The sequence below is a fragment of the Vulpes vulpes genome, chromosome 12 (genome assembly GCF_048418805.1).
Source record: "Vulpes vulpes isolate BD-2025 chromosome 12, VulVul3, whole genome shotgun sequence".
Lineage (NCBI taxonomy): Eukaryota > Metazoa > Chordata > Mammalia > Carnivora > Canidae > Vulpes > Vulpes vulpes.
In genome coordinates, this window is record NC_132791.1 from 153,985,765 (window position 1) to 154,011,289 (window position 25,525).

At 40.6% G+C, this 25,525-nt stretch overlaps 1 protein-coding gene across 1 annotated transcript in view; it reads right to left on the reverse strand.

The window, feature by feature from the left end:
- C8A (complement C8 alpha chain) overlaps positions 1-25,525 on the reverse strand; it is a 63,989-nt gene that overhangs the window by 14,388 nt on the left and 24,076 nt on the right. The window contains exons 5-7 of the mRNA XM_026006897.2: positions 22,160-22,349; positions 19,640-19,840; positions 17,313-17,553 (exon numbers count right to left, since the gene is read on the reverse strand). Coding sequence (XP_025862682.2) covers positions 17,313-17,553; positions 19,640-19,840; positions 22,160-22,349 — 632 coding nt within the window. The remainder of the gene's footprint in view (positions 1-17,312; positions 17,554-19,639; positions 19,841-22,159; positions 22,350-25,525) is intronic.

The following is a 25,525-nucleotide window of genomic DNA, read 5'->3' on the forward strand; positions in this document are numbered from 1 at the left end:
CCCGTATCATGGCTACACAGTGAGATTGTCTGGAGTGCTTATTAAAAATACAGGTTCCCATGTCCCACCTATATCAGTTCTAATTCTGTATTTCTGTGTAATCAGCAATCTTTATTTAAACAGATAACCCAGATGATTCCTAGTCTGCACATCTGGTGCCAGATATTGGATACCATGGTTCTACAGCAAGCTCTGGTGGCTCATCACAGAGCACTGGCCTCCACCCTGTCTCAGTCAATGCCTTTGTCAATGCCTTGGATATGGACTTAGCAGCCAGGCTCATCACATCTACCCGTAAGAAGTAACTAGGAAAAGCCAAGGATCATTCAGATAAAGAATCAGGATTCAAAAAGCCCTCAAAAGGTTTGGAAGAAAAGACAGACCAAGCATGGCAAAATGAAGCTCAGTTGGGAAAGCTGTAACATCCTTCCCTGGGGAGAAAATACCATGTACAAGCATAATAGGGAATGGGCACAGCTTAGGAGAGCAAGAGAAAAGGCTGTAGGGTTTTGGACAACTTCCAGCTCAGGAAGACAATGAAACCAGGTGAAAAACCAGGAGGAAATTATAATCAATAAAGTAAAGGAGGGGATAATCTCACTCTCTTTGTGTAGCTGAGAGAAACCTAGAGCCTGGCACAAAGTTCTGTAGTCTACATTTTAAAAAGGAAATAAGAAAATAAGACATTCACTCAACACTATTTAGCCTTAAAAGAGAAGGAAATCCTGCCATATGCAACAACATAGGTGAACCTTAGGACATTATTGTAAGTGAAATAATCACAGAAGGACAAACATGCATGATTTCACTTATATGAAGTATATAAGATAGTCCAACTATCAGGTGTAAGAATCATGGTTGGCAGGAGTTGGGAGAGGGTGAAGAAATTCAAAACCACATGCTTTGGGAATGTTTGAGGGGATGGGGGATGTTCACCTGAACAACAGAGGAAAGATCTCTCTTTAAGAGAGATCAGTGGAAAAAAAAAAAATAAAAGAGATCAGTGGAACTAGATTCAGCTCTCTCCAGAGGGTTGTCTTGAGGAAGAGGAATTAGGCTTATTTGTGTGGCTGCACGGGCAAGAACTAGGAGCAAAAGGGCAAAAGCTACAGGAAAATAGATTTAAGCTCAACACAAGGTAAATCATCAAGATGGCCACAGGCCAAGGAAATTTGAGTTGTCTCATAAGGCAGTGAGCTCCCCATACTGAGAGGGTACCAAGCTGAGGCTATTTGCCTGTATGGAGCACAGTAGAAGGGTTTGACGAATTGACCAGTGGTCTTTTAAGGTTGCTTCTAAAGCCATGATTCTGAAACTTTGCTCTCAGTGAGTTCACAGGCAAGTGTGAAGAACCGGAAGGGCATGATTACTACTCAGTGTGATGAGAGCTGTGAATGAGGCCAGCAGAGGGGACTCTTCCTCGGGGGTCAAAGGATATAGAGGCACTGAAAGGATGAGTAGAAATTAGCCAGACAAAGCAGAGACATGGAGAGCAGAGGGATGCCATGTGGAGGCCTTGCATCCCTAGCAGCAAGATTCTGCTCGGAAAAGCCAACCCGACCTAAACTCAAGAATAGAAAAGAGAGATGCCAATCAGTGTAAGAAGTACTGGTAGCCCCTGGGCTCCTTCCCACTCTAGTCTGGACCTGAGGAGAGCTGTTGTGATGCCCACCTGGCAGACCAGGAGCCCAGAAGACATGTCTCTGGCCACCATGTCTACTGCTTCTTTCCCACCTCGTCTTGTCTGTGGTACAGGTGTTAGAGCTGTTCTCCTGCCTCTTTGGAGAGGCTGCATCAATGTGGCGGGGAGGCAGAACCAGGCAGCTTGACTTCCAAGGTGCCAGAGCGCAGCAAGTCTGTCACTTCTCAGATGAAAAGCATCAGGTGGAAAACAGCAGGTGTAATACATTATTTATCTCTTTGCAACAAACAAATGCCATTCAGGTTGCTGTGATCTATCTGCTATGTTGGCTTTGCTACATTGGTTGCCCCCAAAGACAGGCTCAGAAGGACAGGGAAGACTCATAGAATCTATTTCATGCCATGATATTGGAAAAGATGATTATTTAGCTGGGAAGTGTAGGCTACTGTTTATGCATTGAAATTCATGCTCCTTCCCAACCACCTAGGAATAATAGTATAAGTACCTCTGTGCCTTTCAGATGCTGTTTCTTCTCCCAGTCAGCTCTAGAAAGCCTTTCTTCTCTCCCAAGGGCCCAACTCTGTGTCCCCCACGGTATCTCTGTGCTTCCCTCCAGCATAGTATTCAGCATACCCTATTGTCAGTTTCTTGGTCTATTCTTCCAATTCAGCAATTGTCGGTTTCTTGGTCTATTCTTCCAATTATACTGCAAACTTATACAATCGTCTCTTGGGTTTACAGGTCTTGGCACAGAACCTGGCATGTGACAAGCCCCCAGGAGTGCTCAGGGATGGGCTGATTCCAACCAATCTAGACAATACCTCTAAATGTTTTTGATAGTCTCAGATCTCCTTTTGGTTGATGATGCAAATCACATCTTTGTAATATCTCACAATGGATTAAGAGATGATATTTTATAAACCTTCATCTTCATTATCTCATTGGAGGCTCACAACAATCTTAGGGAGCCAGGAGGATTTATCCATTTTGCAGGCTCAATGGCTAAGAAAAGCAGTAATTGTGGTCAAGAATGTGAACTCTCGAGTCAGAGTTTTACATTCACATTCACTATTTGTGGAAGTTACCTGAACCTCTTTGGGCCTTATTTTCCCCATTGGTAAAATGGCAGTGATAGTTTCCACACACGAGTCTCTAAAACCAGCATCTGACACAATTAAGTGTTCGACAAATCTTAGCTACTATTAAGTTGCTTGCCCCACATTGCGGTTGCTTGCCCAAAATGCAGTGCATGCTTCGTTTTATCACCTCAGTGTTAACAGTGCAGAGAAATGTTCCTCATGTGGCACAAGTAGCAGTAGCCTTACCAAGTCCCTGGTTCCATGATCACCTCATTCTACCAAGTGGCTCAGAGAAAGGAATCCATGCTCCCAACAGGCAGCATTGGGACTGCAATCTCAGATGTCCCTCCTGACTGATAACAAGTATCTTCAGGGACTCTGGTTCTTCTAGATGATTTTGGAGATATACACACACACACACACACACACACACACACACACACACAAGAGGCAGTATAGCTGAGGGGGTTGATGTGGCCATGATAAGAGTCAGTATAGCAGAGATTTTCAGTCCTTCTAGAATGGACACTGCTTGAACTATAATTCACTTTTGCACACCTACTGTCTGGGCAAATTATTTAACCTCTGTGTGCCACAGTATTCTCATCTGTAAGGTGGGGGGCTCTCCTGGTGTCTGCCTTGTAGGGCTGTCTGTGGTGCTAAAGTGATTCGAGCTGTACTGTGTGCAACGTGCAATGCTTGGGATGATGCCTGGCCTGTCAGACCCAGCAATAACAGTCAAATATTACTATTATTACTATTGCTGTGAATGCTACAGTGTACAAAGACTGGGCTGGTTGTCCCTGCTACTGAACTTGGAAAATCAGAGAAGGATGGAGACTGAGGAGTTTGTCAAAACAGGTTTTCTTAATCCGCATTCTGCAGTATATATTGTTAGGCCACAAATGAGTGAAGATTATGAGAAAAGCCATATTTGATAAGGACCTATTATATGCTAGGCAAAACTTTCCCATGGGTCATCTCATTTCATATTCACACATTTCTCCACAGCAGGTGCAATCATTCTCATTTTTAAGCCAAGTAAACAGAAGCTTAGATAGTTTGAGTCACTTGCCTAAAATTATACAGTAAGTAAATAGTAGAACTAGGATTGAACCAAGGTCTGTGTCCAAAGCCCATTTTGTCCATGCCATATTATGTTACCTACAGGAGAGAAAGCTAAGGGTGGCACTGGGGGTAATTTTGACAACATCATGCCTTTTTCCCCTTTAAGGCTGGGGCTGTTTCAGTGACAGAGGTAGAAATGCAAAATTAGGACAAGATCAGGAGTATGGTGCTGAGAGTGTCTCAGTTCCAAGTGTATGCAAATGACTTAGGGGGGATGGGGACAAAGCCAAGACACCAGGAGTCTGTCAGTCAATCAATACCATCCATCACTGTGAAGCCTGGTTGTCATGGTAACTGGGGATAAAGCCTGGAGCCTGTTAGAATCTAGTGCCTGTCTGTTCAGGGTGACTGGTTGGTTAGCAGGCACAGCAAAAGACCCTCTGGGCCAGCCCAGACTGTTGTGCCATAAATATAAGACCCTTCACATTCAGATTCCTGCCCACCATACCCTCTGCCCTATCCAATCCAGTCCAAACTTTTTAGGACTCTACCCTGACACTACAGAGTGTAGGAAAGTTCCAGAGGAGGCTGAGCATAGATAGGCTTGGATTCTGAACCTCTCTTGCTAGAAAGACACTGAGCCTTTGCTATAGACCAGCCTCAGTCTATGGGCAAGCCTCTGGGGACACATCACCAACAAGATGCATGATGGAAGTAGACAGTAAAGTGTGATAGATCGAACTAAATCCCAAGTCTCCTGAAGCACCTAGGAAGTCTCCCAGGCCATGGAGACTGGAAGGGTCCTATCTAAGCATAGATTAAGAATGGATAAGCAGTAGCCAGGTGAAGAAGAAAGGGTATGGTTAGGGAAACAGAAATCCAGGTAGAAGAAATAGCCTGTTTCTTCTTATAAAGCCCCAGGGGGAAATGGGGTATGATTAAGTTGAGGGACCAGCAAATAGCTCAGTACAGCATAGCCCATAGCTAGGGCTGAGTGAGGCCAGAGCATGCTCCCTTGAACACTGGCCATCTCCAGGGGCAGGAACCCTCCTGTGCTCAATGGTCACCTTTGCATGGCTCCAGCAGCTTACCATTCTGCAACTTGTCATCCTCTCTGTGGCTCCCTGGAGGCCAACACTGACTGCATTTCCACCTACTAATGCCATCACTCTTCCTGCCATAACTCAGCCGCAGGATTGCTCTCCTTAATGCACTGGCCTCAGGGGCAAGCCCTCTACAACAGTGTGGCCTTTGGGTGAACCTGGACTCTTGTCTCCTACCACTCACCCACTCTCATGAGACTCCCTCCACCTAAAAAGCCCTAGCTCCCTTCTCCGTTAGGCAAGCTCCTACTCCTAATTTTTGGAAGTTCAGGTTTGGATGTCTTGCAGTCTAGAAAAGGGGGAGGGGCAAAAGGGGTGGGTTTATTTCTATTTGAGCATTTTCACATTGTATAATTCCTGGTGCCCAACTAACTGCATATTTCTCCAGGGCTTGGAGCTGTGTGTTTCATCTCTTTGTCCCTGGAAATCATGGGTTCTCATTGACTGGTTGAGTGGTTGGGAGGATAAATGAAGGGATGGGTGGGTGGATGCAGATTAGATTAGAAGGATTCTCCCCAGAGATTAATTGTTTGCTGCCTCTTAATTTGGGTAACAAGGAAAAAAAAAATGTTGTTTTCTACTCAGTACCTTCCTGAAAGGGAATTATAAGCAAACAACAACAATAATCTATAAATGTGATGGAAAATATGAGAATTTGAGGGACTTAAATAACATGTTCATCCCACTCCAGTCACTCCCCACATACAGCTTAGTTATTTGGGCTGCCTTTGTCTCATTCTCTAAATGGAATAAAAAATGCACAGCCTAGGGGCCCTCATTCCCCCATTCTACTGCTTCTGACAGACATCACTAATTGATCACAGCACTGTCAGGCTCAGCCCGTCCTGTGTCATAATCCGCTGGCATTTGCTATTGAAACCAGCTGCCATTACTGGCCTAGACACTTTTTCTGTCTGTCAAGGCTCTGAGGTCCACTTCTTTGAGTGCTACGATTGTCAGCACACCATCCTTTTTCCTGGCTCTGTCACTGTACCTAAGCTTCAGAACAGACAATCACAAGCTGGGCGATTTAAGGCTTAACAATTCTCCCAATAACAGTTCCTAATCAGCCAAACTGACCCCAAACTGCATTTAGGAAAGAGTATTGAGCATAATACTCCATTAGTTATTTTTTAAACCTGATTTAACCACTTTCAAAGCTATTGCAAGCTGTTTTATGTTTTTTTTTAAAGGAAGAAAAGTGAAAAAATAAAAATACAAAGATAAATGAAATAAAATATCCAGATAGACTCCAAGAAGCATGGAGCTGGGAATAAGAATCCTTGTGTCAGACCTCACCCTGCTCCTAGCCAGTGGTTTCACCTTGGACATGGCATTCTACCTTTTAGTACCTTGTTTTTCCTGTTTGTAAAGTGGGAACAGCCATAAAACAGCTCAAAGCATTGCTGAGAGGCTTGAGTGAGAGGATATTCATGGAGGCACTCAGTGCTGCCTGCCACAGACTCAGTTAGAAGCCAGGGAACATTCCATCTTTCATTGCCATTTGGATAAACTATTTCATTGGATGAGACTTTCCAGCCTTTCTTAGCAGTGATTACTTCACCTCCCTCCAGCTTTTTACCTTGTCTGCCTTCCTGTGATTGTTAATTTTATGGGCCAATTTGACTGGGCCACAGCTGTGTCCAGATATTTGGTCAAACATTATTCTGGATGTTTCTTGGAAAGTATTTTTGGATGAGATCAACATTTAAATCAATAGAGTAAAGCATTCATCTTTCGATGGACACCGAGGCTCGGTGTCCATCGAAAGATGAATGGATAAAGAAGATGTGGTCTATGTATACAATGGAATATTACTCAGCCATTAGAAATGACAAATACCCACCATTTGCTTCAACGTGGATGGAACTGGAGGGTATTATGCTGAGTGAAATGAGTCAATCGGAGAAGGACAAACATTATATGTTCTCATTCATTTGGGGAATATAAATAATAGTGAAAGGGAATAGTAGGGAAGGGAGAAGAAATGGGTAGGAAATATCAGAAAGGGAGACAGAACATAAAGACTCCTAACTCTGGGAAACGAACTAGGGGTGGTGGAAGGGAAGGAGGGAGGGGGTGGGGGTGAATGGGTGACAGGCACTGAGGGGGGCACTTGACGGGATGGGCACTGCGTGTTATTCTGTATGTTGGTAAATTGAACACCAATAAAAAATAAATTTATTATTTAAAAAAATAGAGTAAAGCAGATTGTTCTCCGTAATGTGGGTGGGCCTCATCCAATCAGTAGACATCCCAAATAGAACAAAAATGCTGATCTTCTCTTGAGTAAGAAAGGACTCTTGCTGTCTGCCTGCCTTCAAGCTGGGACTTCAGCTTTCTTCCTGCCTTTGACCCACACTGAAACATCAGCCCCTCCTGGGTCGCAAGCCTGCCAACTGCAGATCTGGGGACTTGTCAGACTCCATAATTGGGTGAGTCAGTTCCTTATAATAAATCTTTATATCTTATTGGTTCTCTGAAACCAGTTAGTTAGAACCCCAACTGATATATCTCCCAATGCTTTCATTATGGCCACTGATGTTTTCCTCTATTTAAAGTAATGAGATATGCATGTATAGTCAATGGAACACACTAGATGGTATTTTTAATATTTTTTTACTATGCTGAAAACTAAGCAATACACTTTACTCCATGATTCAGCCCACATATATCCAGATAAAATAAGTTTTAATACTTCATCATACTTTAATGCACTCTGATATTTTCCATCCTATTTCCCTTTATTTTGTTTTGTTAAATGCTGATAATGACTCACCAGCTTTCTTTTTTTTTTAAGATTTTATTTATTTATTTATTTATTTATTTATTTATTTATTTATTTATGAGAGACACACAGAGAGAGAGAGAGAGCCAGAGACATAGGCAGAGGGAAAAGCAGGCTCCATGTGGGGAGCTGGATGTAGGACTTGGTCCCAGGGCTCTGGGATCATGACCTGAGCCAAAGGCAGATGCTCAACCACTGAGCCACCCAGGCGTCCCCCCACTAACTTTCTTTTACAATTTACTAATGGACTATGACCTGCAGTTTGAAAAAATCCCAGGCAAAACATCTCTGAGACATTATAGCATGTCAGTTAATATCACAGGTTCCTGAGTTTGATCCCTGGCTCCACCAGTTAATGGCACCATGACCTTGGGCCAAGTTATTTAACATCACTGAGCTGCAGTTCTTAATTTGTAAATTGGGGATTATAGTATCTTCTTTACAGGTCTTTCTTGAGGATTAAATGAGATAGTATGTTTAAAGTGTTTAACTCAGTGTCCACCACATAGTAAAATGCTCAGTAAATGTTGACCATCTTGCCACCTCTGCTGTAGGCTAAGCCTCTGATGTATGGTATCAGAATAAATAAGAGAGTATATGAGGAAATATTGGGAGGGATAAATACTTGGGCAATATACAAACTCTATACCAGAAGATGTTGATTCAATACTAACTGAATCATGTTGAGTGATTTCCTTAGGCTCTTTGTACCTCAGCTTTCTCTCTATAAAATTGGGGAAAATACTAATTCACCTCCTCATAAAGTAATTTGAAGATTATCTGGAATATTAGATGTGACTATATTATACTTTACCAATATTGGGTGTTATTATGTGTAAGTATATTTATTAAAACCAAATATTTCAGTTAGCTCTAAGTGCAGTGAATTTTAAAAATTAATTCTTTAGGTAGTAATCAATTTGATTGTCCACAGGATATATCATTGCTGACTGTAAGTAGATGATTATGACAAAGAGAAATCCCATTACCTTCTATGCACCCTTGATGAGAGGAACCATGTTGGTATCTAGACAATGTGTACTGTGTTTGTGTGCTTAATAAATGTTTGTTGAATGAAAAGCTGAAGGAATGAGTAAGTAAAGGAAGGGAAGGAGAAGGAAGGAAGGGAATGTGGAATTACAATTGACATCAACTTTAATGAGTTTTAGTTGTTTCTGTGGCTTTTTCTACCCTGTAAGTTAGGTGGTAGACCAGCTGGTCCAGGGACCCTTGCTAGAAGGTGATGATCAATGACGGAGAGAATGTACTGTGCTCTTGCTGGAAGGGTCTTTCCCAGGGTCACTTATCTGGCATCCATCAAGGGGAGGAATGATGGAACACAGGCCCTGATTTGGGCAGAGTTGTTAACACTTTGAAAGATAGTGATGAGAATTCAAAGTGACCTTGATGAATGGGAGAAGCAGTCCCTCCAAAACTGGATGAAGTTCTAGGGACAGAAATGAATGACCTTGATCAAAAAAATAGGCAGGTGAGGGAGAAGGCATGATTGCTGAGGCTCCAAGTCTACAGCAGAAGCACTGGCCACTGCAGGCTGGACACAGTGATAATGATTTCCTTTCCATTTGAACAGTGTTTCAGAGCTGACCAATTGCAGAGAACGATGAGATAGGTTATCTTGTTATCCTTACTTTACAGATGAGAGGGCAGTTAACATTATAGAGTTAATAACTGAAAATCTGGGAATAAAATAAAGCATGTGGTAATAATAAAAAACCCATCACAGTATAGCAGCAACAGGTCACATTTTTTAAACTCTTACTATATGCCAGGCCCTGGGCCATGTGCTCACATAGTTTCATTTCATATTCACAAGAATCCTGTGAAGTATGTACTATCATTGCCTCATCTAGAAGAACAGAAAACTGAGGCATGAGGAGGATAACTAATATGCCTGAAGGTCACTTGGCTAATAAATGGTGGAGGTGAGATTTGAATTCAAGCACTCTGACTCAGAACCTTTTTCAGTAATTAATATTTATTGGGTGCTTGTTAGATATTTTCTGTGGATATGTTCACTCATTCCTCAAACTTCTCTGCGAGATGAATGCCATTAATACTTCCAGTTTACCAAGCTAAGAAATTGAGACTTAAAATGATTAAATAAGCTGCTCATGATCATACAGCTGGTAAGTGAGAGAACCCATGTGTTCAACCACTGTGCTACACTACGATTAGCCTGAATCAAGGGGGACAATATCTGACCACTTACCACCAAAGATGTGGTTGGAATTATTCTCAAACACACAAACCTTGGTTATCATTCCAATATGGGCCTTGAAAGGCTGAGGTTTAGGGAAATTAAGTACCCTTGATCACAAAGTCATGCACTACTGACTGGTAGAACCAAGACATACACCCAGATGTGTAGACATGTCTGACTCCCAAGTTTAGGTTCCTTGTTACCATGTCACTAGCATGTGTTTTCCTTCTATAGTCCTTGATCACGTGCCCTTACAACCTACTGACCCCACGTACAACTGTAATCCATAATAGTAACCACTGGTTGGACAGTGTTTTACTTATCACAACGCTTTTAAAAAATATTATCTTGGGATGCCTGGGTGGCTCAGCATTTGAGCATCTGCCTTTGGCTCAGGGCATGATCCCAGAGTCCCAGGATCTAGTCCCACATCAGGCTTCCTGCATGGAGCCTTCATCTCCCTCTGCCTGTGTCTCTGCCTCTCTCTCTCTCTCTGCATCTCTCATGAATAAATAAGTAAAATAGTTTAAAAAATGATTAATAAAAATATTATCTTGGGTAATTCTTCTAACAGCCTTTAGAAGTGGTTTATTGTCCATATATTAGTGATGGGAAAATAGACTCAGAGACATAAATATTAGCTTTTAGATGGCAGTGCCTACATGGAAAGCGAAGATATCTCAATTGGAAAAAATATTTTTACTATCACACTGACTGCTGGCTTTTATGGGGCCAGACAGTGGTGCTGGTTTCCTTCACAAGCAAAGCACCAATAGAAGTCATTTTCTATAATGTCTTTGCAGAGTCCTTTCAATATGGCCAAAGTCCATATAGTCATGAACCTTTAGGGCCATTCATTTACTTTCTATTCCATGCATAGTTTCCATTACAGCTTCCCTGGTAAAGGTATCCAATCAGATTTACTTAGGTTCTTAGATTTGGATAGGAAACTCTATTTCCTATTATGTTTTGAGAGACAAAAGACACAGAAGCTGAAACAGATGTGTCAGGACCTATCTATATTAGCCACAAAACAGGAGTCCAGAGCAGACCACTACCATCTTTGTCCCAAAGGTATTTATGGAATATCCACTAACCTCTGATACTTTTCTCATGTAACACATCAACATGGATGGAGGGAACCGGCAGAAAAAACATAGCATAACCTGATAAGCAATAGTTGTGGGAATGGAGAGGAAGGCCCAGAGTTCACATACTAGGGAGGTGACTAATGAGACATATGAGAAGAGAGTAAGAAGTCATAATTATTCCCAGGTTGTGAGTCTGGACAAAGGCAGTTGGATAAAAGGGAAATAACTCTGAACTATAATTCAGAGTAACTCGTATATTTTTCACTTACTTGTGATAGAGCTTTTAGCCTCAGTTCCTTATCTGTAGAAGTAAGAAAACCTCTCTTCTTGCACAAATATTCGGAAGATTAAGTAAGAAGATACACAAACAGCCAGCAGATATAAAAAGATGCTGGACATCACTAATCAGGGAAATGCAAATCAAAACCACAGTGAGATATCACCTCACAACTGTTCGGATATCTATTATCAAAAAGATAAGTGATCACAAATACTAATGAGGATGTGGAATTAAGGGAGCCCTGTGTAGGACACCTGGGTGGCTCAGTTGGTTAAGCATCTCCCTTCAGCTCAGTTCATGATCTTGGGGTCCTGGGATTGAGCCCTGCATTCCCCATTGCTCAGTGAGGAATCTGCTTCTCCCTCTACCTCTCCTCCCTCGGCATATCACTCCCCTGCTATCGTGCATGGGCTCTCTCTCTCTCTCTCTCTCTCTCTTCCCCTCTCTCACAAATAAATAAAATCTTTTTAAAAGGGCAGCCTGGGTGGTTTAGCCATTTAGCTCCACCTTCGGCCCAGGGTGTGATCCTGGAGACCTCGGGTCAAGTCCTGAGTCGGGCTCCCTGCATGGAGCCTGCTTCCCCCTCTGCATGTGTCTCTGCCTCTCTCTCTGTCTGTCTCTCATGAATAAATATATTTTAAAAATCTTTTTTTTTAAAAGAAGGGAATCCTGTGTGCTGTGTGCTGTGTGTGAATGTAAACTTGTACAGCTACTATAGAAAACAGAATGGAGACGCCTCAGTTAAAAAGAGAACTACGTATATGACCCAGCAATCTGACTTTTGTGACTATGTCAGAAGGAAATGAAATCATTATCTAGAAAAGATATCTATACTAACATTTTCACAGCAGCATTATGCATATTAGCCTAAGTATGGAAACTGTGTAGTAAAACAGATCAATGAATAAAGAAAATGTGGTACAGATAAACAATAGAATATTATTCAGCCTTTAAAAAGGAGATCCTGTCATTTGTGACAACATAGATGAACCTGGAAGGAATTATGGTAAGTGAAATAAGGCAGACATAGACAAATGCTGCATAATGAAACAAAAAAAAAATCAACTTCATAGAAACAGAGATCAGAAAAGTGATTATAAGGACTGAGGGTGGGAAAAATAGGGAGTTGTTGAAAGGGTAAAAACTTTCAGTTATAAAATGGAGAAGTTCTGATACATAACATGGTGACTGTAATATATAATTAAAATTTGCTAAGAGAATAGAACTTAATTGTTCTCACAAAAAAATAGGTAAATATGCAAAAACAGTGTGGAGGTTATTCAAAAAATTAAAAATAGTTACCATATGAGCCAGCAATTCCACAACTGAGTATCTACACAAAGAAAATGAAAATACTAATTTAAAAAGACATAGGGACCCTGATGTCTTTTTGATAATAGCCCTTCTGACAGCTATAAGGTGATATCTCATTAGGGTTTGGTTTGCATTTCCCTAATAATTAGTGATGTTGAGAATCTTTTCTTGTGCCTGCTCATCATCTCTATGTCTTCTCTGGAAAAATGTCTTCATTTTTTTCTGCCCACTAATTTTTCTTAAGATTTTATTTATTTATTTATGACAGACACACGCACAGAGGCAGAGACATAGGCAGAGGGAGAAGTAGGCTCCCTGTGACGAACCTAATGTAGGACTCGATCCTGGCACCCCGGGATCACACCCTGAGCCAAAGGCAGATGTTCAACCACTGAGCCACCCAGGTGTCCCTTTCTGCCCACTTTTAATTGGATTGTTTATTTTCTCATTCTTAAGTTGTATGAGTTCTTTATATATTTTGGGTATTAACTCCTTATCCAGATATATCATTTGCAAATTTCTTCTCCCAGTCAGTATATTGTATTTTCATATTGTCAAGGTTTTCTTTCACTGAGCCAAAGCTTTTTAGTTTGGCCTCATCCCAATTGTTCATTTTTGCATTTGTTTCCCTTGCCTTTGGAATCAGATCCAAAAAATTGCCAAGACCAGTTGCTTGCTGCCTATGTTTTTTTCTAGGAGTCTTATGGTTCAGGACTTACATTCAAGCCTTTAACCATTTGAGTTGATTTTTGTGTATAGTATAAAATAGTGGTCCAGTTTCATTCTTTTGCATATAACTGTCCAGCTTTCCCAACACTGTTTATTGAAGAGACTTTTCTTTCTCCATTGAATATTCTTGCCTCCTCTTTCATAAATTAATTGTCCATGTATGTGTGGGTTTATTTCTGGGCTCTATTCTGTTCCATCGGTTAGTATGTCAGTTTTTATGCCAATACCATACTGTTTTGTTGACTACCACTTTGTAGTATAGTTCAAAACTAGGGAGTGCGACACCTTCAGCTTTGTTCTTATTTCTCAAGAATGTTTTGACATTTGATATCTTTGTGGTTCTGCATAATTTTTAGAACTATTTGCTCTAGTTCTCTGAAAAAAATGTCATTGGAATTTTGATAGGGACTGCATTGTATCTGTAGATTGCTTCAGGTAGTATAGACATTTTAACAATATTCTTTCAGTCCATGAGCACAGAATATCTTTCCATTTACTGGCATCTTCTTTTCTTTAATCAATGTCCTACTATTTCAGAGACTTTTACAAGACCTGTACACTGAAAACTGTGAGACATCCTTTTATTTTTAATGCATGTTTTCATGCTGCCTTTGAGGGAGAAGCATTTTATCTAAAGGGACACATTAGAAGAAAACAGCCTTGTGCATCCTCTGGGGTGAACCCAGAGAGGATCTGAGGCAAACCCAAGGACAAAAGATTCTTCCAAGGCAAACCAGCCAGTGTGTTCACTTAATCATTCCATACCAAGCTCAGCTCTTTGAGGACATGAATATATACCACATGTGGTGTTTCTTAGAAACAAGCACTTTATAGAATATAAATATTATTATTTGATATGGATCAAAGATACAGAGAAAGAGACAGTAACAAAGAGGAAGGACAGAAAGAAAGAGAAAGAAAGGCACCAAAGAGAAAGGGAGAGACAGAGGATGACAGAGACAAAGAAGGAACTAGAAAAATATCAAACATGGCAAGAAGAGCGTGCATGATTCGATTTGTCAAAGGGAAAGAAGGTAGATATTTTTGTTCTTTGTAGGTTAATATGTAAATGGAATTCTGATTTATTAGCGGTCTCCAGCAGATGAGGTGATGATTAGCACATTTCCATATTTATAGAAAAGCAACACTAACTTTCCGGATTTATAGAAAATCAGCTCTTCACAAATAGCAAATTGTGCTATTATCGACATATGGTTTTCTATAAACAGAGCTGAGGTAATTATCCCTGGGACAATTTGTTGGTGGGCTCCTTTTGAATATTAACCACATTGGAAGCCCATTTCTGCCTCACAGATTTTAAAGAGGAGGGGCCATGAGACACCCCAGACAATTAATTAGTAATCCAACACCAAAGACAGAACCCAAATGAAAAGCTCTACCCAGGACCACATGGTGGAAAGACCATAGGTCCAGGGCTCTGACGCCAGCTTCCTGCAGCCCTGGGCAAAGTAATTAACCTCCCCGAGGAGCCTCAGCATTTATGGGATAAAACTGGGATAATACCAGCCACCAAGTGTTGTCAAGAAAACTAAATGAGAATGTACACAAGAGTACCTGGAACCTAGTAGGTCCTCAACAAATGTTAACTGTGTTTCCTTCTTTGCATTTTTTGATGATTCTAAAAAGACCCACTTGAATTAGTTTTTCAAACTCCTTTTTTATATTGATCTATTGTAAACTATTTGTTTTGTATCATGATTCCATACATGTATGTATGTCTTTATTTAACTGGAAAAAATTTCTTGAAGCAATAACTTCTATTCACTACCTCTAATCCTCTGTGATATTTTCTATTCTCTCCTTTGTTGCTATTATTTCAAAAGTTGTTTGTGATCCATACATTGATTTTAAGGCCTGCTATTAGGAAGGCAGTACTCTGCTGCAAGGGATGGGGACCATATTTAGATTTGTTCACCATTGTATCTGTAGCACAGACACGTAATAGATAGCCAAGAGATATTTGAATTATAAAAGAATAAATACATGGATAGAAGGATGAATTAATGAATGACTCTAACCAGGAATCTAAATTAATGCCCTCTTTCAAACTCCATGTCTTGTTTTACATACTACGTACTAAGAGCTGTGCTGTGTGCTAAAGAGATAAAGAAGTGTCAGACATAATCCTTGCTTTCAAAGATCTTGCTATCTTTATGAGAAAAATATTATAATTTGGAAAATTATCTTTTGAAGACTAACTAGTGTGAGGTTTATATGAAGGTGCTGAGGGAAATAAATGGACATTCTGAGCTGGTTCAGTCCGGGAAACTTCTTGAAACTGGGAATTTGAACTTAGCTTTGAAATATGGAGAGATCTCTTAGCCTTTTATTCACTCATTGATTAGGTCGGTGATTCTCAAACTGTAGTGAGCATCAGAATTACCTGGAGGGCTTGTTAAAATACAGACTGCTGGGTCCTCTACCAGTTTCTGATTTAATAGGGATGGGAGCCTGAGAATTTACATTTCTAACAGGTTCCCAGGTGACACTGATGCTGCAGTTAGAATCTACCCTTCAAGAATCACTGTTCTAGCCATTCAGACTGAGATCATGATGGCTGTTGATGCTGTGTGAAGGAGTTTCGCTATTCAGGATTTTAGGCAAGGAAGTGATATTGTTTTTTATTTTTTATTTTATGTATTTTTATTTGTTTATTTATTATTACATTTTTTAATTTAAATTCAATCTGCCAACATGTGGTATGACATCCAGCGCTCATCCCATTCAGTGCCTTTCTCAGTGATATCATTGTATCTGTACAATGAAAGATCATTCTGGAAGCAGTTGTTGAGAATGGATTGCAGAGGTGAGCCTTCCCCTAGAGACCATTTATTTTTTTAATATTTTATATATTTATTTATGAGAGACACAGAAAGAGAGAGGCAGAGACAGAGGCAGAGACAGAGTGAGAAGCAGCCTCCATGCAGGGAGCCCAATATGGGACTCGATCCTGTGGCTCCAGGATCAGCCCTGAGTGGAAGGCAGACGCTTAACTGCTGAGCCACCCAGGCGTCCCCCTAGAGACCATTTAGAAGCCAATGCAGTGATAAGTGACAGGTGAGAACCCAGCCTACCACTGGATGGGTGGAGGAGACGGTTGGGGGTTGGGGGGCGGCAGGTATGAAGGCTAGTCCAGAGCCAGAATTGAAGGTTCTCTGAGATCTGCAGGGGTAAATGAGAGGAGGAATCTGGGATGACTCCAGGTTTCTAGCATCACTGACTGATTATATGGCAGTTCCATTAACCAAGGATCTATATTTATAACAAGTTTTAACATTTTTTAAAGATTATTCATGAGAGACATCGAAGGAGAGACAGAGACACAGGCAGAGGGTGAAGCAGGCTTCCTGTGGGGAAGACAATGTGGGACTTGATCCCAGGACCCTAGGGTCACACCCTGAGCCAAAGGCAGATGCTCAGCCACTGAGCCACCCAGGCATCCCCAAGGTTTAACATTGTAAATAACAAAATCCCAAATATTATTTATTATTATCAAAGAGGTAATTGTAGCGCAATAGAAAACACATAGTCTTGGGGAGCCAGACAAGTCTGAGTTCAAATACTGTTTGTGATGCTTCCTAGGAAGTCATTTCACCCCTCTGGCCCTATAAATAATAATACTATAATATATATAGTATACTATATAATATATAGTATATATATATTATATATATTATATATTATATATATATATACTATATAATATATAGTATAATAATAATACTCTTAACTGGGGTGTTTACTACAATGTCCTTCTTGATCTCCTCACTCTGTTCTGCCCCCAATCCATTGTCCCCTCCACAGGTCTCCCTGCTCTGATTACAGCACTGCACAATGCAACCTCCTGCACAAATATTAGGTATGTTACCTTATACGGTTTTCCCAAATGAGATCATATGTGGTTCATAGTCAGCGCTCAGAACACTGCAACCACATGTGTTGGCCACTGTGTGCATAAAGCTTCTGTTCTACTTACGTTGTGATTCCATTTCTTCTTTGTCAAGCACCAGGATATGTTCATAAATGCCGCCCATTGATCCAGACGTTATGTAGTGAGTGCCATAGTCATTGATGAACTTGGCATACATGCCATAATTGTACTGCTCCGGAAGTTCCATTAATGACTGCAGCATGCCTTCATCCAGCACAATATTATCTCTCCTCATCTTAAAATGAGCAGTCTGCACCTTTGTGAAAACTCTGAGGAAGCTATATTTCTGCCAACAACAACCACCATGGAATAAGGGAAAAGAAGAAAGAGTACACATTTTATTACATGGCATGATGTGAAAGGCAGCATTTAGGAGCTATGGGAAGTATGTTTATATATATATATATATATATATATATATATATATATATATATATAGTGGGAATATATATGGGAAATATGTTTATATATAAACATATAAATTTATATATATATAAACATATGACTATATATAGTGACTATATATGTCATAAACTTATGACATATATATATATAAGCTTATATATATATAAACATATGAGCATAAGTACACATAATGAAGTATTATTCTATTTTACAGGCATGCATTAAACACCAAGATGTGCCTGGCTGCCTCTCCTGTGCCTGCATCTCTGTTCCCCGTACCCCTGTTCAGGTCCCCTTCTCCTCAACTCTCAACTGGGTTGATTACTGCAACGCGCTCCATGGTGCTGCTCACTCTGTCCCCAGTCCATTGTCACCTCCACACACCTCCCTGCTCTAATTACTGCATGGCACAAAGAAACCTCCTACACAAATATTCAGTATCCATGAAAAATTATGCTTAGGAATATTTTTGATGACATGAAATGCCAACATTATTTATTTAGGTAACTTACTGAACGAGTAAGAGCCTTGCATTAGTCACTTGCATTATGCTAGGAGCAGAGGACATCATCTTGAATGACATAGACCCCTCCCATCATAGAGCTTATGTTCTAGTGGTAATCTTGTACTGTTAAGTAATAAAGTGAAGCAGGCTCCTGAGATAATAAAAAAGACAAGAATGGGGTAATATTGGATTGGTTTAAGGGAAAGGGGATCAGGGTGCCTAGGTGGCTCAGTCAGTTGAGCGTTGGACTCTTGGTTTTGGCTCAGGTCATGGTCTCAGGGTTATGAGATCAAGCCCTACATCGGGCTCCATGCTGAACATAGAGCCTGCTTAAGATTCTCTCTCCCCCACCCCGCCCCTTTCTCATTCAGGCTCTCTTGCCCTCTCTCCCCCTCTCAAAAAAAAAAAAAATTAAGAAGAGGATCGTGTATGGCTATTGCTTCCAAGTAAACCTTGATCCAAAGTGATAGTGAAATTTTGAAAAGGCCACCTGCTTTGAGAAATGTCCACATGACCATAGCCAGATCTCAGAACCATACTTTCCCTTCAGAGCGACAGCTAACTTTGCTTGCAGCAAAGCTCCCAAATGTAATTTATATCTGTTGATAAGTTAATTTTCATAACTGTATTGTCATCATCCAGAATAATTTTTTGAGCTCCAAGTAAATCTACAGCTCTGGTATCAATACTGTTGAGGCTTTTGGTAAACTTTTAATCAATTCGGTAAATATTTACCAGATGATTTCTCCATCTCTGTCACTCCCTACTTTCCCTTCCCATCCTGTGGGTCAGCTGGTTGAAGTCTTTGCAATCCCAAATTTGTGTGATGCAGTCTGTCATCTCTAGGCCTTTGTGCAGTGCTGTTCCCTCGGCCCAGAACACCCATTACTAACTTCCACCTCACTTCATCAGGACAGCCTGTACTAGTCTTTAGATGCCAGTTTTTAAAAAAAAATTCTTAAAAATAAAAAAAATTAATGCCAGTTTAGGTGGATGTCCGTTCCTCAAGGAAGCATTGCCCGGTCGCTTAGGTTAATAGGAAGTTAGTGGTGAATGTCTGATAAATAAATGAATGATTGATAGAGCATGCCAGTCCTCCAATCTATTCAGAAAAGCCTGGCTCACTTTAGGATGCTTCCAAATCTAGTTCACAGGGCCTGGCTGTTTCCCTTTAAGCCATTACTATTCTAAGTATTTCCCTGTATGCTCCAGGTAACCATGAAAAAGAATGGGGTGAAGCGATAAGAGTTCTACTCTTATCATTTAATTTTATTCCCTTTGTGATGATTCTGTGTCCAGAAGCGTAATAAGAAAAACAAACATGATTACCACTGATCAGACATTTCCAATTACACAAGCAAATGCAGTTCAATTACTACTGTACTTTTTAATGCAATTAAGGTAATACATGTTCAGTGCAGATTATGGAATACTGTTTGACACAGGCATTATGCTTTAATACCTTCTTATTATACTTCTTTAACTCATCCAAGGATGAAGAGTTTTGTGAACTGGATACACCCACATCCACCGCTACAGAGCTGTCTGTGAAGCTCACACCCACAGTCACCCCGGTCGACACAAAGTTGTTATTTTTTACTTTAGAAAGAAGGTCATGTGCATCATCATATAACTCTGAAGAGAATCTAGTATCTGCCAGCGCCTGAAAAGAAGCAAACAGATGTTAGCTTTGTGCACATAGTTATATTACAATTTGTGCTTCATATTTAAATCTTTGTTCTGTAAAATATCTCAAGTTGCAGATTATTATAAATAATTACTTTAAAAGGCTACTCCAGGCGTCAAATTGATGCTCACTCACTAAAATACCAAAAGTACAGCAGTTAGTTTAGTTATTGCTTAGTGGCAGTGCTAAAAAAAATTATTTTTAAATACACACACACACATACACACAACTCATGATTCTGATAAAATGCTATATTGTTTGAATACAGATTTTTTTTTCCAGCTGACTTATCCTTCCTGTAGGGGAGATCACCTATCTCTGCAATGGAGATATCCAGAAAGCCACATCTGGGTGCAGATCTGGGAGGAAAGGGTCAAGGAAAGAGAGTAGGTGGTGGGAGTTGCAGGCGAAGTATGCTCTAGTGCTGCCCACAAATGCAGGGTTATTTCATTCCAGGCACACGGTAGGGTTGCACTTCTCTTCCAGTTTGAACAGAGGCATGGCTTTGTTCCTGGCCTAAGCCAAGAGAGTAAGGCTTAAGCACAAGTGGTTAGCTCTGCAATCACAGGAGCATGTGTTGAGATAGAACCTCCATTAGTTTGGATCCCAAGTGTCTGTGATGATGAGTTCCCCTTCCACCCTAGGATAGGCATGTAGCATAGGGCCACTGCTGCTTTAAAGCACTGAGACTTCAGAATCCTTTGTTGCCACAGCATAGCCTAGTCTGTCTTGCTGGACACATAAGCCTCAGACTATCCTCGAGGTTAGGGAAATGGCATTGTCTGTGTCTTCCAGCTCAGCTTACCATAGGCTTGATGGTAGCAGTGCAAGTGGGGTAGGGAAGTAGGGGTGGAAGTGGGATGGGGAAATAGAATATTCCAAAGCAAGGAGTGGGGTGGACTTGTCCTGTCTTCAGTACTTTTTTCTTGAGAAAGTTGGGGGAGGGGGAATGTTACTAGTAATTGTTCAGAATCCCTGGATCCTACCATCTCTCTATAAAGATAGAATGCATATGACTATATGCATGTAATGTGTATAATCTGTCTTTCCTTTTAAATGATATATAGCCAGGCTTCACTGAGATAATCTGGGTTTGAATCTTGTCTCTGCCACCTACTGCAGCATACCTTTGGGCCTGATACTTTATCCCTCTAAGTCTCTTGGTCTTTTCATATCTGAAATGGGGCAGTGATAACACGTACTTCATTGTGTTTGTGAGGATTAAATGAGACAATTTGTGTGGAAGTGTATGATCTGGTGCATGTGAGTAACCAGTGAAGCTGTCTGTGTAGCTATCTCACCTAGAGGGTAAGGGGTACAGCAAGGAATGGTTGGGAGTAGGCCCTGGAGCTGGTCATGAGCCATGTGGCGCTCTGAGTGACCAGAACACCACAGAATTTTAGAGATGGATGGAATTTAGGGATCCAGCAGCATTTTGCAAGCACTTCTCAACAGCAGATCCCTTTCTTTAAACAAAATCACATATGGAAAAAAAAATCACATATGGAAAACCAAGATAAGAAAGTTATCAGAGAAAGACAAACACCATGTAATTTCACTCAAATGTGGAATATAAGAAACAAAACAAATGAACACAGGAAAAAAAGAGACCAAAAAAAAAAAAAAAGATTCTTAAATATGGAGAACAAACAAGTGGTTGGCAGAGAGGAGGTAGGGGGAGGATGAGTGAAACAGGAAGAGAGAATTAAGAGTGCACTTAACCTGATAAGCACAGGTATCCTGTGGGGCTATTGAATCACTATACTGTACACATGAAAGTAATATAATAGTGTGCGCTAACTATACTGGAATTTAAAAAAAGAAAGAAAGAAGGTGATCAGTGGGGAGCTGCTCTTGGTGAAACTGGGGGCCTTGGGCTCAGAACCCTACCCAGACACCTCCAGTCCTGATCCCTAATTTACATGGCAGGAAACTGGGCCCAGGGAGGGGCAATGATCTGCTCAAGGTCCCAAATACTTATATTCTACAAGAGCACAACATGGAAATAGGCCTTATGAGAACTGAACCCGGGATCTGTGTCATTGATTATGGAATGGAGCCAAGATGTAGCCAGTGGATGGTCACATTTCTGTCCTGCCTGTCATTGGCCCTGCCCTCGTTGTCAGTGCCCTCCAGCATGAAGCGTGCATAGGGGCAGATGTCAGGGAACTTCAGCCACCAGCAAGCTCTATAGCAACTAGAACCTTCCAAATCAAGGAGTCCATCTCCATCCACAGGCCTCTCTCTCCCCGCTCCCACCCTCCAGTGGCCTGTGAGCACCCCATGCAGACTTACCTCAAAGTGGTACTTGAGGAAGTTGTAGGGTTTCCGGAAGTACTTCTCATCCTCTCCATAGTAGAGATGCTCACAGGTGGGGTCATATCGAATCTCCCTCCATTCCCCATTGTATACTGTCTCACACTGGCCCCCATAATACCTGGGGTCATACACATGCTGAGCTTCTTTCTGGGTCAGGATATTGTATCTAAATCGAAAAGGCAGATAGCTTCTGGGAGAGAACACTGAAAAGGCCAAGATAGCATAAACTCTCTTCCAGAAGACGTTATTGCTGGTCCAAGCAGTGGCTTCTCAGACTTGGTTCTGGGTGGAGCCCTCGGGTTCCTCAAAGTACCTTAAATTCCACTTTGGGTAACACTGGAAACCTCAGTGGGTTCAGCCGGGCCCCAGTTCCCTTTGACCAGAGCAGCTGACAGCTCTATCCTTGCCTACAACGATGCTCCCACAGAGAAGGCACTCCTAAAAATTTGTTGTGTGAGTTACAGAAGAATAGGCACAATTATCAGAAATCCAAGAACAGAGTCCAACAGGTTGAACCCACATCCCAGCTCTGCTAAACCTCACTATGTGACCTTGGGCAAATCATTTAACCTCTCTATGCCTCAGTTTAGTCATTAATAAAAAGCAGTTAATACAGCTGCCCTCAGAGAGTTAAATATGAGTTACAACATACAAAGGAACCAGAAAGTACTTAGCATATATCAAATACTGAATAAATGTTGCTATTGTTATCTTTATGCTGTTTCAGAAAAGCTCTGCTGGTAAAAAAATAGATTTGACATGTTGACTCTCAGTACCAAGTTGAGACTCTAATCCTCAGAAAGGCTGTTGTCTTCAAGGTGGCATGGAACAGCAGAGGGTGTGATTTGAAGATCATGGAGACTCCTGTTTAATTTCTAGCTCTGTCACATACTAGCTGTGTGCATCTGGACACATTCTAGATGCTTTCTGAAGCTCATTTTCCTCATTTGAAGAACAGGCATAATAAAACTACTTCTCATGTTTTTTGTGAAGTCTAAATGAGAGTATTAAAGTAAAACGGAAGCAAAGTTATAAAACATATTAGGCACTCCACAAATGATACTTCCTCTCCTCTAGCCCAGTACCCTTCCAGAAACACATTCCTTCACTTCACCCTCTGGGAGGCATTTCACATCCATCTGCCCAAGAACTACATTTTAGGCTATAGATGACTGAACTATATTGAGGCATGAACAGTGTTACATAGATGAAAGAAAGGCTTAATTTTCTACAAAGGAGAGAGTTAACTGAACAAAAACATTTCAATTTGGCTAAGAGATCCAAGGCCTAACAATCAAAGCCTCTTCTGAAATAGATAATAAAATGTTTGCTTGTCTCTGCCCTTCAAACTCCTATGCAGCCTTTTAAACCCAACTCAAACATTGCCTCCTCTATCTGACCTTCTATGATTATCCTGGACAGAGTATCGTTGCTTCCTCTGTGTTCTCATGGCATTCAGTGATTACCTTTGGTATAGCATTTGTCATATTTGCTCGTTCCCTCAGTGAAAAGGCACAAGGGCAGAAGATGAGCAGGGGGTTAACTATGAATAATACCTGCCTCAAAGGAATAAATGGATAATTATAGAGCACTTGGCATACAGTAGAAATTCAAGGTATGTTACCTTCATTCTTCACCTCCTCTCTCCATCTCTTTCTTCATATTAATGGAAGTGATGTGGTAATAGCTATGGTGAATTGAATACATACTCTACCAGACATTCAGCATTCATTAACTTTCAACCTCATGACAATGTTGTAAATGCAGAAATTGAAGCTCAGGAAAAGTAGGTAATTCGCCTGTAGTCACAGCTAAATTTTTTTTTTGATACAAAATCTGGGTGCCTTCCCTTTACTTTACCCCCTTACTTTTCTTTTTGCCCATTAAACATGTTTCTGCTTTTGGCTTATAAATATAGACTCTCTAGTGAGCTAAACAAAAATTCAAAGAAATAATAATTCCTAAGATTATAATTATAACCTCTAAGCATATGAGGTTACTAAGCCATGTATATTTAGAAAAGCAGATTGCAGAAGACCCAGTGAAAATTAAAAGACAGAGAGAAATTCCACTTTTAGGAAATCTGTGCAGAAATACTCACACACATACAAAGATAAGGTACAAGGATGTTCCTTGCAGCATTGCTTATAAGAGGGGAAAATGGGAACAAGCTAATTATCTTTCAATAGGAAGTAAACAAATAAATTTTCATGTATTTATACTATGGGAGAAGAGTCAGCAACTTTTTTTTATAAAGGGCCAGATATTAAACATTGGCTTTATATAGCCCATGGGTATTTGTTGCAAATACTCAACACCCATCATTGTGGGATGAAAGCTGTGTCCCAATAAACATTTATTTACAAAAATAGGAAGCAGCCTGAATTTGGCCTTCAGGCCAGTTTGCTGACCCCTGTTATAGAACACTATGTTTCTTAGAAAAAGACAGTAGAAAATGGGGGTGGAGGGCATCTTCAAAATATACTGTTAAGTAAAAATCAAGTTACACACAATATGTATAGTATGATCACATTTATGTAAAATATACTTATGGGTATCATGTACAATACTTATAGGCATATCTTCCATACATTGTATATTGTCAGTATATTTTTTACATGATCTGAAAGTCCTACACCAAACTGTTGACGGGGGTCAGTCAGTTCCAGGGAAGGAAGTAGGAAGAAGTGGCCTTCTGTGGTACAGATTGGGGAGGATGAAGGAAGACTTTTGGTTTTTACCACAAACATGTATTACTTCTGTGGCAATAAATAAAAATTTAAAAACTGACATCCTTAAATTAAAAAATGAAAAAAGGACACCAGGAAAGCCTTCTGAGATCTTGGCAGAATGAAAAACTCAAAGTGTCGGCTATTGGGAGTGGAGGTGGGGCCATTGTGTTGATGTCAGTGTTCAGTGTGGGCAAAGCACACTTGGGAAGTGTATTCAAATGCTCCTTTGAATCACATGAGAGCAAGATCATGGTCTTCAACCTTTTTGCCAATAAGGAGGGAATTTTTTTTTTTCAAAGTAACAACTCATCATTTCATGCTTCTCCTCTATTTACCCACAATCACTTTCAAAATAAACAAAATCCCCTTTTATTAGTATTAGGGGCTGAGTTGTGTCTAACATTTAGGTGTTGAAGTCCTGGCCCCAAAACCTCAGAATTTGACTGTATTTTGGTAAGAGGGTCTTTACGTAGGCAATTGAGCTAAAATGAGGCTGTTAGGCCCTAATCTAATATGACTGGTGTCCTTATAAGAAGAGATTAGGAAGCACCTGGGTGGCTCAGTCAGTTAAGTGGCTGACTCTGGATTTTGGCTCGGGTCATGATCTTGG